Genomic DNA, 14,886 nt, shown 5'->3' with positions numbered 1-14,886 from the left:
GTTCACAGTAGGAATTTGCTCAGATCTTTAGCCAATAAAGTAGGAGTTGTTTTTGCTGTCTTCCAGCAGTAGCAGCAAAGAGGCAGAGAAAAACAAACCCGACATGTCACTTACACTCTGTTTGCCCCTTCTATCCAGCGTTTCACTTCCCTTTTAGGTTACAACTGATCTTGTTTTCCTTCCTTCATCCCAGCAAAAAATATACCTCAAAACACTATGGGAGCACATGAAAGATTAAATGCACTTACCTTTATTTGTAAGATAATTTTTAGCACCAGTGACTTCATTAGGCCCATGTGAGTACTTCCACATCTGCTTGATGTGAAAACATCTGATGCTGATGCTGCTGATGCCGGTGATAGCAGGAATCTTTTGTCAGAGGAGGACGGCTTGAAGCAGAGAGACAAAACTGTATGTTGTGAATTTGCCCTCCTGGTGCTTTCAAATATCATGTCCCATTGCCAGTAAGATACTGAAGCAGTCAAGGTAAAACTATGAGGCTAATAGATGTGAACTATGGCCAGGACATCTCTGAAACACAGATTAAATTCATGGCTAAACTACAGTGTTGTTGAGGCAAACACATCAGTTTTCCTTTGCTTTATGTCCCAGTGAGTCAGGATGGCTACAGATTATTTTTTTTTTCTTATTTGAAAATGTAAGTTTTTGGGGGTTTGTGCAGGGTGTTTGTTTTGTTTGCTTTCAGTTATTTAGGGAGGGTTGTTTTGGGTTTTTTGTGCCTACCTCGGTCTTTTAGGTCCAATACAGAAAAATAAACTCATAGACATCAAGTAAGGCATTTTAGAGGAGGATTAAGATGGCAACAGTGGTAAGGAAGTGGAAGATTGATGTGAGATGCTTATGCACAGCAAATTTTGAAGAATTAGAATATTTTTCAATTATTGGATCTTTTCTTGAAGTTGGATAATGTTGATCTCTCTACCTTGGACGTGTGAGGGCTGCAGTTCTGTTTTATCTCTAGTGTTTTATTAGCTTTCATGTAATTAGCAGGAATTTGAGATATTTCATAGAAATGTCATTCATGTATTTGTAGGCTTAATTAATAAACATCCTTGGTGTATTATGTTTTAGCATGGTGTGATTGAGGGTTTTGAAGAGAAATATTTCTTGTTCAAGAATATTTCTTGTTCATTCTTGTTCTTCAAAATTTTGGTTCTGAAGAGCACCCCAGGGTTGCCTATTGTGGTAGTGATGCTGAGAAGAATTGCATAAAGCTCTGTGTGTTCTGGGTGACATTGGATTTGCTCTTCTCAGTGTAAGAACTGTCAGCCAGCAAGTATCCTTGCCATTCATCTGTGGCCCTGCCCTGCATTGGACTGTGCCTCCGTGACAAGCTGGAAAGATGCATCAAATTGGATTAGGCAGAAATCTGTCTTAGGTCTGATTTTATTCAATATTTTCATTAAGGAGCTGAAGGATGGGATAAGAATTGATTCTGATTAAATTATAGTCCATATCAAGCTCTGGTAGGGTTGAGAATGCTTGGTAGGTTGAGGAGGGGAGGAGGACATGACAGGAGGAAACTTAAATGGCCTTGAAAGAAAAACAGCTGGATAAAGACGAGAGCAAAAAGCCTTGCATTTTATAGCCAGTTTTTCTCAAACCTTTTTGGTTTTTTTTTACTGTGTAATTGTTGTGCACAATAGTTCTGGGAGGTACAGTGAACTGCAAGAAATAAGTCAGGTTATTCCATTTAGACAAAGAGAAGAAACCTCAAAGCAAGCTCTAGAAATGTGTATGTTGCTGCTTATTTGGTGCTGCTGGCGCCTTGGTTGGAGTGGGGTGTCCAGGGCTGGTACCACATCTTCAGAAGGATGGAGACCTATTTAACAAAACCTTCCAGAGGACAGCAGTTAGTGGGATCTGTCGTCTGGTAAATACAGTCTGTGAAAGGAATGAGCTTGCCTTGTTTAAAGAGGAGAAAACACCTTCCAGTGTGTGCAAGGCTGCAACAAAGACAGTGGTGATGAAATCCTCAGCAGTGGGTGTGCAGGAGAGAAGGAAAAGCTTTAAGTTGCAGCAGGGAAGGTTGTGGAGATAATCTTCCCAATGATGAGGAGAATTAGATACTGTGACTGCCTAGCTGAGGAAGTTTTGAGATTGCCCTGATTACAGGACAGCAGGTTATTTGATTTATTTTTTTTAAATGGACTAGGCAGCAGGAAGGTACCACATCTTCAGAAGGATGGAGACCTATTTAACAAAACCTTCCAGAGGACAGCAGTTAGTGGGATCTGTCGTCTGGTAAATACAGTCTGTGAAAGGAATGAGCTTGCCTTGTTTAAAGAGGAGAAAACACCTTCCAGTGTGTGCAAGGCTGCAACAAAGACAGTGGTGATGAAATCCTCAGCAGTGGGTGTGCAGGAGAGAAGGAAAAGCTTTAAGTTGCAGCAGGGAAGGTTGTGGAGATAATCTTCCCAATGATGAGGAGAATTAGATACTGTGACTGCCTAGCTGAGGAAGTTTTGAGATTGCCCTGATTACAGGACAGCAGGTTATTTGATTTATTTTTTTTAAATGGACTAGGCAGCGGGAATGGGCGAGGTGGAGATGATCATGTTTCGGCGTAGGAGGATGGACCCGGTGCCTGTGTCACATCCCTTCCGGTTCTGGTGACTCAGCTGCACTGTGTCATCTGCAGGTTTAGCTTTGCTCTTGTACAAGGAGTGTTTTAATGCATATTTCTACAATTTTCTGAAATCAAGAAGTCTGTCTGTGTGTTCTTCTCTGTGTCTTAAGCTCTGACACTGGCAGGCAGCTCACAAAAGGAGCTGGGCTGTGTTTTGAAGAGTTCATTTGTTTGCGGGTTGTAGGTTGTGCGGTACGTGACTGATGAAAGATCTTTCCTAGCACTGAAGCTGGTCACAGCCCCAGTGAATCTGGAACAAATTCTGAGAAAGCATGTCATGTTATGACTGGCATATCTGTGAGCACGGAGCTCTGCTTGAGAATTAGCCTGGAAGTTTGCAAAGTGCAAGTGCTGATGTCATTACTTTGGAATGGAAAGGCTGTTGAAACAGTAAATACTTTCTGTGGCCAGAAGCTAAGTCTTGAGCTGGACCTTTTCCTCCCTGCAAAGGAAGGAATGCAGAACAAACCTAAAATCTGTATTTGCAGTGGGAAAATCTTAATTAGTTTAGAGCTTTTAGCTGTTTCAAACCATTTACATACACAGCTGCTGTTCATGCAAACATGAAAACTATGCATAGAAACGTATAACTTAGCTTGAAATGACAAATAGTTTGTCTTTTGGTTTTTTAATCCTGTTTTTTAAAGCTGTGCTTGGTGTGCAGAAGTATGGTTGGAAAGATCTGAAAATTATATTTGTACTGTACGTGCAGAAAGGAACATACATTGAGGCTAACAGAAGCATACAGTAAAATGCTTTAGTTCAGTAAGACTTGACATTGAAACCCTGTTAGCACCAAACAGCTGCTGAGAAAGTGTTTAATTTTTAGGGGCATTTACTCTTGGTTGTGTCTGTGGAGTTTTCTCTGAAAAAAACAGAGATATAACCAAAATATAAAATTAGTTGTGGTCCAGATCTTACAGCTGCCTTCTCTTCTGCTAAAGGTTTGTCTGAAACATTGGATCCAAATAACCCACAGCCTGGAAATGAGAGCCCAGTGCTATAGCTTGGGAGAACTGGACCATGGATGAGACACTGAGATCTACAAGATAACTCAGATTTTTGTACTGTCCCTCCGAGGACCCCATTGAGCATTCACAAGGAATTCATCCCCACCCCCAGCTTCCTCTGAGGAGGAAGAGTTTTGCCATGGCAGATGTAAGGAACAGATGTTGAGAGGAAAAGTTATAATGGGACAATGACCTGAAGTGTTAGTTGGGCCCTTCCTTGTGTGGACTTCTGTTTCCAATGGGAAAGGAGGGAAGGAGTGAGTGTCCCCTGTCTGCCCCTGCAAGCCCCAGAGTTCATGGGGGGAAGTTGACATACAGAGCTCTGCTGTGTTCCTATTAGATAGTCATTGCTCAATTAACTGAGAAAGAGAGAGGAAGAGAGGAAGACTTGAAAGCAAATCAGCTCTCTGTTATTCAAGGACAGTTAGTGCTAAGTTGGTGAATCATGCCGAGCCAGCAACCACCTTTTCTAAGCAGTTGTAGGTAGTTTTTCTGAATTTTAGTGTCCTGTTTTACAAGGCTTTCCTTTTCCTTCCTCCTGTTCTTCCCTGCTTTTCCACCACTGTGTCTGTGATGTCTGGGAGATGCTCAGTGCTTCTCGTCCCTAAATGCTCCAGTGAGCTACTCCAGTAGGAGACTCCTCAGCGTCTGATGAGTAACAATAATAGTAAGCTAGGACAAAAGGCTTTTACCGATCCTGTATGACCAGCACAGAAGATGTTTGGGTTTTTTTCCCTGTACCATTTTCTGTTTCAGAAGGTTTTGACCTCTTTTTTTTTGGCTTGAGAGAAAGTTTTGAGCATGACACCTTATGTGTTATGAGAGAGGTTGGCAGGTAAGACCAGCATCCTACTGAGGAGTTCATGACAGGTCTCCTTTGCCTTGGCTTAGTCTAGCTCAGGAGACTGTGAATAATTATGTTTATTACTGAGAGGAGATCAACCATCCACAGAAGGCTGAGCACTTTTATGGCTCTTGAAATGGGAAACATAGTCTTTGAAATGCTGTAAGAGGATGAAAATTCTCTGAGCTACCTTCTTTCTCCCAAAAATTCTGGCTTCAGTTTTATTAACAAGTTTTGTCCTGGGACAGTTTTGCACTGTTTTTTTGTGGGTTGTTTTTTTTTTAGCTTTCAGACAGAGGTTGGGCTTGATGACCTGAGGTCCCCTTCCAACCTGAGCTGTTCTCTGAAGTTACTATATACATCACTCATGCATATTTATTGCTTTCTGTCTTTAATTTTACATTTGTTCTAATTTCACAAGGCATTACCTATTATTCCTGGGTTTGTTGTGGTGGTTTTTTTTGTTTTAATTCAGTGCAGAGCTGCAAGGCACACTCTGCCCTTTCCATACGGTACAGTGATTTCAAAGCCCGTGGTGAAAGGGCATTTCTTACTTTAGACTTTTCTTTCTTAGCTGTTGTTCTGGTAAAATAATTAATGGCATTAGCAAACCAGTGGCATGGGAAACAGCAGCTCCATGTCCACAAAGTGGTTGGTGTGGGCAGGTGATTGCTTCTACCTGCCCAGCCTTGTGAGTGAAGCCTTGGGAGGTTCCACATGGGTAGTATCTGACATGGTTGGTCAGCATATGGTCATCATTTGATACATCTTTCTCATCAGGAAATGTGGTGCAGCACCCATCCACAAATGTATTATTCATCAACTTTAAATTATGTTACAGTTTTGCACCCACATCGTCACCTTACATCTGTGTGTGCCCCATTGCCTCTCTCCCTCTCCCCAAAATCTTTGAACAAGAGTTATCCTCTTCCACTTGCAGCTTATCTGTTTAAACTCTCAATGACATAAATATCCACATTGTCCACTTAAATGTCCATGTGTCCTCAACCCAAGGCTTCAGTGCATCTGGTACTCAGAGCCTTTTCCTTGTGAAAAGACTACATATTTGAGGAGCTAATATAAAAAGAATTCCTTACTAGGCATCTTCATTGAGAATTCTGATTTAAATACTTGGGGTTTCTATTATTATTTATTTGCTGGATATACCCAACTCCCATAGGTCTTAAAGTCAGTTCCTGTATTTGGAGCAGTTTGAACCTTCAGCCCTGACCTGCAAGGGTCAGAGGACTTAGTTAATGTACAAAGTGATCATTTTTCACATGAGAGGGAAGTGAGATTTCTTTGGGCTTCAGAGTTTATTTTCCTCTCCTGGTCAGTGTGACATCCTTGCTAGAAAGCAGAGAGAGGAAAGAAAATTCAGTCTACATGGTTGAGATTTAAGGTTGAGGATGATTCACGCTTAGCTTCTGGGGGTTGTAATTAGGGGTGACATAATAGCCATAAACTTTCAATAAAATAGTAGCAGCATTTTTGTTACACTCTGTAGCTGCAGAAGCTGTTACTGATTAGCATCCCTTTAAGATAAGCCTATAGGATTTATGCAGTTTCCAGATCTGGATTTTTGTGGCACAATCATATTGATGCTGAAGGGAATCTTGAATTCTGAAACACCCCAAACTTTGGTAACATGTTCACTTAGATCAGCATCTCAGCATTTTTCTTAGCCATTTTAGTCCATCTGTGTAGTTTTCAAGTCAGTATTCTCTTATGCTGGCTAAATCCTGCCAGTTCCTACACTTCATAATACACTCTTAAGGGTTATCTGCTGTGGAAAAAAACAATCATGCTATCCTGTTCTCCTGAATTGTTATTACTCCTTTCATTTCCAAGTGGCTGAGTCTAAAAGGAATCCAGGAATGCATGGAGCAGGAGATCTGTCATCCCCACTCCACACCAAGGTGCATTCTTGTAGGGAGTGATGGGCATTTACACTGGAGTTCTGCCATCAGCATTCAGCCAATTCTATTTTTTGGCAGCTGAGCACATGGAATTTGAAAAAGAAGATGTACTTTCTTAAAGCAGGTCACAGACAAAAATAAAGACACATTCTTGGGCTACGAGAAGTAGGTCAGGCTTTGGGGGAATCATTTGTGAAAGCTGTTGATGTGATCTTAACAGTTTTTCTTTGTTAATATTTTTTTGCTCCCTAGGCCAGATCTGTGTGCTTTTAATGAAGAAGTCCTGCTCATTTTGCTTTAGGTGCAACATATTCTAGCAAAGTTTTTACATTCATGTTATAAAAAAAAAAAAAAAAAAAGCAAATTACCAGACCACAAAACAAAACACCAAAAAAAACCCCAACCAACCCAGAAGAAATATGTTCCTAGTTTTCCATTAGAGAATAGTGTAGTGGAAATTGAGGCCTCGCTGTGCTGCTGTCCAAAAGGAATAAAGCTGCTTTGTGACACCTCATTACTCTAAGCTGAAGTTTTACCTCAAGACATTTTTTTGGGAGGGGAGGATGGGGAAAAGACTGATTCCATCACTCAGATAGTCACCTCTGCTGCACCTTCTGTGCTCAATTAGCCTGTTTGGAGGAGCAGTGTTTTGTACCCTGCCCTGGGATAACACTGTGGAGCCCCTGCTGGAGCTGCTGGGCCAGGCACAGGCTTCAGGGAGAGAGGATGGACTAGGGCTGACCAGGCATCCCAGATAGCCTGGGATGACTTTATAATCTCCGTAATTGAAAGGTGGCTATTGAAAGAGCCTTGAGCATTAAATGGTAACAGCATTTAAGGCCAGGCAGCTGTAGGGTGGGTGCCAGGTCAGGCACTCTGTGCAGCTCAGCCAGGTTTTCCCAGCTCAGGACAAGGATGCTCATCGTCCCTGGTAGCTCAGTGCTCTGGTGGACTGGGGGAATGGCCCAGCTTTACATCCCATGGTGGAATAAGGATGCATTTTGTTAATAAACCAGGAGTAGGTTCAGCAATAACTGAGCTTGGCCTCTTCCAAAGCCAAGCCTTGGAGATAGGATGGTTTTGCTCTGTGAAAGCAAATCCCAATTAATAACATTGTGGAGGACACCTCTAGAATTAATCTTATCTTTCTGAATACCTGCCATTACTTGAAGTTTAATTCCTTCCTTTTTTGCTTTAATACTTGCCATCACGTAACTTAAATTCACAAGAGCAAAACAGCTGATGCTTATGTACAGGTAATGTGTCTGTCTCTCCTATTTACCAATTCCTGAAGAATTTTTTTGACATTTTTGTTTAATTTTTGTCACTTATTTTTCTTTCCATTTCTGCATTATTTTACAGAATTTGATTCAGAAACAAAAAGGGTTCAAGACATTCTTTCTGGAATGGAGAAACCACAGGTATGTGATCCCAAATTACCACCCACACACAAAAATAGCTAATGTGATTAGTAGGTTGTGTCATAGCATACTGGTGATTTCACAGGAGAGCACCTCTGAACTTTTTCCTTAATAGATTGTTGCCACTGTATGTATCTAACTCATTTTACTGGTACACAGTGGGAATAAATTTGAAGCATCTTTTGTGCTCGTGGGCATTTGTGGGCTCTGCCCACTGCAGGAATCACACCAGTCACCTGTTGCCAGCAGCCAGCTCCCAATGCTCATACTGCAATGGGGAACCCAGTTCACTGGGCTGCTTTACATAAGCTCCTACCCTTTCTCCCCTGAGTTTAATTTAATTTGTCATGAGCAATTTGTGTCTGTAATCATGATTAAATGAAGCTAATTCTGTTATTCAATGGCAATTACTATATTCTAAGTTTGTCTGAGCCATAAAATCACGTGAATTGTGATGGAAATTGAATCACGGTGCAGGGTGTGACCACAGCCAGGTAAGGTAATTAATAAACCTGGTGGTAAAGCCCTTTGAGTGTGATGGTTTTTTCTAGCTTGGTGTGTCAGATTAAAACCAGAAAGGTATTGTGGATCTAAATGAATGTTCCAAGCAAGCACTTGAAGAAGCAGTCCTGAGGTAGCTGTAGATGACTGTGCTTTGGGAGTTTTATCTCCTTTGCTCTACAAAACAAAAGAGGAGTTGGAAAGCTTGTGTAAAGACTGGGTTGAGTAGTAACTGGGTAGGTGCTGATAAAAAGAAATCTTGCAAAGGGACCATGGAGGGGTTGGCAGAGCTCATGGAGAGGCACGCATGAGCACAGGCAGGTTATTTTTAGGATCTCTTCTCTTGGATACTTCTGTTCTGACTAAATACAAAAGGTGTTCAGTCTTGAATCGCTCAATCAGTAGGTGTTGGATCCTTCTGTCATGGCATCTATGAGAGCAGGTTCAAAGCCAGCCAGAATCTAAACCAGACCTGCAGAGATGATAAATACCAGGGAGCTGCAGCCCAAGTTTCTGTTTGCAACTGTCACAGTTTGACTGAGGTCCGACAACAAGGCTCTCGATCCCCTCCCCCTCCCACCCAGGTAAGGAAGGAGAGAGAGACTTGGCTGGATTGAAAACTAAACTACACAGCTTTAATTAAACACTAATGAATGATACAAGAAAATATATACAATTATATACAGATATATTCAGGTGTGGGCAAAAGCCTCTCGCCTCCCCCCACCCCAGCAACTCCCACAGCACTTCCCTGATCTGGGAAGAGTCCCGAGGAATCCCGGAGCTGCTGCTGGAGAAAGCAGAGAGTTATGGGGGTCAGAGATCTCGAGCCTAAGGGTCGACGGTGAATGATGAACAGAGTCCTCCCTGGACGCCGGCCATGGACGGAAGAGAAGGGGAGAAGAAGAAGGAAGGAAGTTGTCTTCTGTGATCTCTGACCTTCCTTTGAGCTTACGTAGATATATGGAATGGAATATCTTTGGCCAATTTTGCTGTCTGTCTAACTCAGCCTCCTACGGGGGGGTCACAGATCTCCCCATAGTGTCTGAGCCGGCAGAGTGCAGGTGCGGCCTTGAAGCCTCAGTAGTTAGAAAAACATTCCACTGTCTTATCAGCCTAGCAGAACACACTGTTGCTAGCTACAAGAAAGCTTACTGAAGGAAAAAAAATCAGTAAAAAGAAAAATTGGCTTCATCCTGGCTCAAACCAGGACAGCAACAAGGAAAGTTACTTTATTTTATATAGAAACAAGTAAGAATACTATGCTGAACACTTGAGAATTTCTGGGAGATGAGAAAGTGAAAAAAGTGCACTTAGCACAGAATTAGGGTAGTTTGTTGTTCAGAGTGAATCAATATTTTTGTATGAAGCACTACCTGAATGTCACTCATCTGGTAAAATGCCACAATGAAATGCCTTTTGCAAAGACCTGGAGAGCTGACATGAAAAATGTGTTAGTTCATACTTAGATCTATAGAGGTGAGGAGAGAAGCTGTTTGAGCAGTTTACAGGATTCTGGGCCCTGCATGATTAATTTGATAATAACCAGAGCATGTAAAGCAGAGGGGAGTAAAAAACTAAAAATAGAAGTACCTTGAATCACTTCAAAAATAAGAAATGTAAAAAAAATACTTATCTAAAACATACAAATGCTAATTCAATAATGACATTTAATGAGAAGATGCTGGGGATTATCTATTCTCCCTGTAACTTCAGCATTTTTGAGTAATTAAACTCCTATATAGGAGTCTCACAAACTATTAATTGCTATGAATCATGATGTGTGGGCACAGTGAGTATTTTATCCGATCAAATTATTTTATGCATAAATATTCATCTGGGCCATATTTGTGGGTGAGCCTTATGCCTGTATGAATGAGAAATAAAACAATGTTTAGAAAAGCAGTTGTGTAGAAAGAAACAACACCATTAAAATGAAAGGGTAGAGAGCAGTTAGTCAGTGGCAAGCCAAGTGATGCTATGGCTGCAGCATATGACCTTGGTGTGTCCAGGCCAGCAGCTCTCCATCATCTGAAGCCATCAGAAGGGGTTAGCCCTCGAGTATCTCCTGCAGGACGCTCTGCAGCTGTGGTACCGCTTGGAGCCACCTTGAATCTGGCTTATCCATGTACTTCTGTGTGACAAAGTCCATCTCGCCTTTCTGAATACAAAATAGACACACTTCTGAAATGATGAATATCTAAAAAGTCTGTTTTGGACAGTAGATGGTGTTACCTGTTTGAGAGACGTGCAGCCAAGCTGTAAATTCAATCATGGTTTTACCCCTTTGACAGAAGAATATTTAAAGGAATCCTTTTGGTTCCCTTCCCCCACGTTCTTATTGAAAATGAAAGATATTTTTAATTTGCATTATTGCAGACAAAGCCAGTGGTCACTATAGCAAAGGCTTCAGTGAGGGAATGAAAACTGGTTTCTGGGTTTCTGAGGTGGCAGGGGCAGTGTGGCTGGTGCCAAGGGCCTGGGGGGACATCACCCCCTGGGGGACCCAGCATTTGCAGAGCCAAGCTCAGCCATCAGTCTGCCCTTCCCAAAGGCTCCCTGCTCCCGCCGGCCTGCTCTGCAGCAAAACTCATATTTAATCATCAGGATTTTTGCCTAAAATTGCAGGATTAGAGCCATAGTTTTAAAAGCAACATCTCGCCCCGGTAATAACCGTGAATTCTTTTGACCCCCAGGCCTTTCAGGCGCTGCCCTCGGGGGAGCCCCTGGGTGTTGCTTGCGGTGTCGTTCTCACACATACAATGAAACCCCCAACCACACGAGGCCTGTGAATGCTCACCCGGAATTTGAAAGATAATGAAAGTTGTACAGAAACATTGTTCATTACCTGAAAGACTGGAAGGGCTGATATTCATCGGTCTTGTAACCTTATTAAAGTAGTGCAGGAGTTGGGATTCTTTCCCAGGGGCCTTTATAAAATAATTATTTACACCACCGGGTTTTGATGGCACAGAAAGGAGGCATTTACTGGGTAAACTGAGAAGTTTTCAGAAACTAATTAACTGTGCTTTTCACCAGACATACAGAACTCTGTGTGGGAGAATCTTTTGTTAGGTCTCAGCCAAAAGGCCAAGCCTGCTGAAAGCCAGCACAGTAATTCTGGGGACAGAGGAGCCAGGCTGGTGTAGCTAGGAAGCAGCATGGAGGTTCACCTGCCTGGCCTGTGAAGAGGTGCTCTGGCTGATTATATTTGGGGTGGAATTAGAGCAGCATTAGTGAACAATAAACTAGTTGTTACTTCCAGCTAAGTGCATCTGCAAGTTGGGTAGTGATGTTGAGCCCACCATCCTGCTGTTGGCTGGGCTGTTCCTTACAACATGAAGAGGTGCTGGTCCAGATCTGTTTGGCTGTTCACTGTCTATGGAAAGGTCCTTGTTTTCCCAGGTGTGAGCACAAAAAGTTGGAGTTAAAGCCACTGAGATGGTTTGCAAGTGCCTGCTTGTTATTTTCAGTGTAGCAGAACACCATTTATTTAACTTACCCTTCTTCACAGCAAAACTAATGCTCCCTGCTCCAGGCAGGAGTTCCTCAGTGAAGTTAAGTGGTGGCTTTGGCCATTAAATCAGGTAAGGAAGAGATACACCTTTGGCTGGTGAACATGATACCATATCAGGCCTGTTAGCAGCAGATAGGGTTATCTCTTGCTGTACAAATAAATCCATTCCCAGTGCTGGCTCTGACGTGCACAGCACTGCTCCGCTTTCTGTACCCAGGGAGTGGAGAGATTTGCCTTTTCTGACTTTATCGTGCAGGCGGTGACCCCTGGCTTGCTTTGCTACACTTGCTGTGTGTACTCAGTGCAGCTCAGAATTGTATGGAAGGATTTCTGGTGTTTATTTTTGAAGCTGGACCCACAGCTCTGTGGGCCGGCCGGCCAGCCGCCCTGCTTAGCCCTGGAGCAGGAAGAAATGCAGGGTGTAGCTGGAGCAACATGCACCTGGGGTTGGACTGGTATCCTCTGCATGGACATGTCTGCACACTGACTTCAGAATTACAGACTTCACAGTTTCTAGTGGTTAATCCACACAAGACTTATTTTAAGGAATGATAAAAGCCCTAACTTTATCAGATGGCTGAGGAATATATACGTGTGTTCTTTGAGCAGCCAGAGGGAAATACAGTTCAATAGAACGTTGGCAGGATGTCGTGCCTGCAGCTCCAAGTCAGTCTGAATTTATGAAAAACAATTATGCAAGCATATTTCCATAATAAAAGAAACTGTGTTGATGGGCTGAGCTGGCATAGCAGTAATGCATGTTTTTAAAAAGTCTGTTTGAATCTTACTCCCCAGTTTTCTGATCAAAAAACTCTAAACGACTTCATCACTATTTAATTCATATGCATGTGTGTAATATATCTCAAAAATGTAACTTAATCTGTCTTATTTAAATCATTTGAAATTCTTATAAGCTACCTAATCCTGCATCAGTTTTCACTGGTCCCAAGTTTCTGAAGCAAACACTGATTTCACAGCATAAGAAAAAGGCAACTAGAGGAAGAAATCCCATGAAAATTCATGCAAGAAAGCTTGATACTGCTTAAAACTTCTTGCCTTACTACTTATTTTTCACATTAGGTTGGACAGAGATTTTTCTTTTTTGGCAAAGCTGAAGTGTGCAGCTATAAATTAAAATCTTGCACTTTTGAGAGCATGGTGTTTAAATTATGATGAGATGTTTTGTAGTGTCACCTACTTGTCAGTCTGTTAAAAACAGATTTATGACTTGCTTAGAAAGAATCTACTTGATATATTGGGCACACATACAACAGTTGCAGGGCTATTCAGCTGGAAGCAATGTGTTTTCATGTGAGAAGTGAAATATTCTCCATTATATAAACAAACCCAGAAGCTGGATTTGTAAACAAGCAGCCCCTGAAAGCTGATTTCTAAAATTTCATTATCATGTCAAATGGGTAAGGTGTTTCAATTGTCTCAATAGAAGTGCAGGAAATGTGTAACTAAGCACCTGCATAATTCATCTTAGACCCTCTAAAATAACAATGTTGTCCCTATGTGTTGGAAAAATCTGTTAAAATTATAGAACCAGTGAAATTTGATGCATAGGAGAAAGGAGTAAAGTATATAAAATCTTATGCCTTGATTCCTCCTCATGAAGGCTAACTAAAAAAAAATTCTTTACATTTTCAGTACAATTTGAAAGAAAAATGCAGTCATTTTCATTATGAAAAGTGGAGAGTTTGTGGCAGAGAGCTTGAGGCTGTAGAGGTCTTGAGGCTTCCCTGGGCTTTCTTCAGAAGGCATTCATCAAAATGTTGTGCTGTCTTTTCAAGACAGCAGATGCAACCATTGTTTCTTATTTCTATTTCTTTTGAGACAGTGGTGGGGAGGTTTGATGGGGTTTTTTTGGTCGTCTTCTTTCTTGGCCTGATAACAGAAGGTTGTCCTCTGGGAAGCTGCTGTTTGGTACGTGCAGCTGATGGATGATGTCTGTGGCCCCGTGCTGGCGGGCTCTCCTGGTGAGAAGGAGCTCGGTCAGTCTGGAGGTATTTGGACCTGAGATTTTAGAAGAATACAGCTGCACTGAGGAGGTGATAAAAGTTGGTCTGGTGCAGGGCTTTGAGATATTTCTTCTGTGTTTTATTAAAATAGAATCCTTACCCATCTGCCATTGAGGCATCACTCTAGAGTTGCACCCCCGGGTGCTGTAGATCATCCATGCAGCCTTCCCCTCAGGGCACAATGGGATTGATTTATAGTCTAATTTTTAACTGACAAGTTGGACTTCTCTTATGATTTCCCCTTATGCTTCTGAGACAGTGTAAACTTGCAGATTGTTTGTTTATTTATTTGCAGTTGAATGATCGCGGCTTCAAATTAAAAGTAGAAGCAGGATGACTAAAAAAGAAGAAAATGAGAGTTTTATTAGAGAATCTCCGTAACAAAAGATTTAGAAAAATAATTGTTTATAAAACAATCTATAGGATCAAGTCTTTGTTTCACTTAGCTCCACTTGCCTTCTGATAATGGCCACAGCAGCAGGTACCTGTAGACTGCTGTGAGTATCCTTGCTGGATGCGCAGACAGTGATGAGACAGCTCACTGCAGGGGACACCTCTGTATTCCTCATTTGTTACAGGTTATTGAGTTTATGCCATAAATCTGTATTTTTGTGTTGTTGATCACCATTTCTGACCCTTCACTTTTCACTTCTAGCTCTCAGATTTCTTTTTGACAAGAAATTGATTGTGAAGATGGAAGCGAAAAAGCAAACACTTAGAGGATAGTGCTTTTCTTGGAATTCAGAGCTGTTTATGTTTCTTTTATAGGTTACAAATATTCAAGCAAGAACAGTTTTGCTTTCCTGGTCACCTCCCACTGGCCTCCTAAACGCAGACAGACACAACAATGGTTTGCCTTACACCTGTACCTACGAGGTTGCCTTATCAGATAAAGGGAGGGATGGAAAATACAAGATAATTTACAGGTAACAGTATCACTTTTATACTCGCCTTGCTTTCAGCTTGTGTTTTTGTTAGGAATAAATCCTCTTTAAATTAA

General features: G+C 41.7%; 1 protein-coding gene across 1 annotated transcript in view; it reads left to right on the top strand.

The window, feature by feature from the left end:
- Window positions 1-14,886, top strand: part of FNDC3B (fibronectin type III domain containing 3B) — a 163,114-nt gene that overhangs the window by 83,359 nt on the left and 64,869 nt on the right. The window contains exons 6-7 of the mRNA XM_010006566.1: window positions 7,786-7,844; window positions 14,655-14,812. Coding sequence (XP_010004868.1) covers window positions 7,786-7,844; window positions 14,655-14,812 — 217 coding nt within the window. The remainder of the gene's footprint in view (window positions 1-7,785; window positions 7,845-14,654; window positions 14,813-14,886) is intronic.

The sequence above is a fragment of the Chaetura pelagica genome, unplaced genomic scaffold (genome assembly GCF_000747805.2).
Source record: "Chaetura pelagica isolate M959 unplaced genomic scaffold, ChaPel_1.0 scaffold341, whole genome shotgun sequence".
Taxonomy (NCBI): Eukaryota; Metazoa; Chordata; class Aves; order Apodiformes; family Apodidae; genus Chaetura; species Chaetura pelagica.
This window is presented reverse-complemented; position numbering and strand designations above follow the sequence as displayed.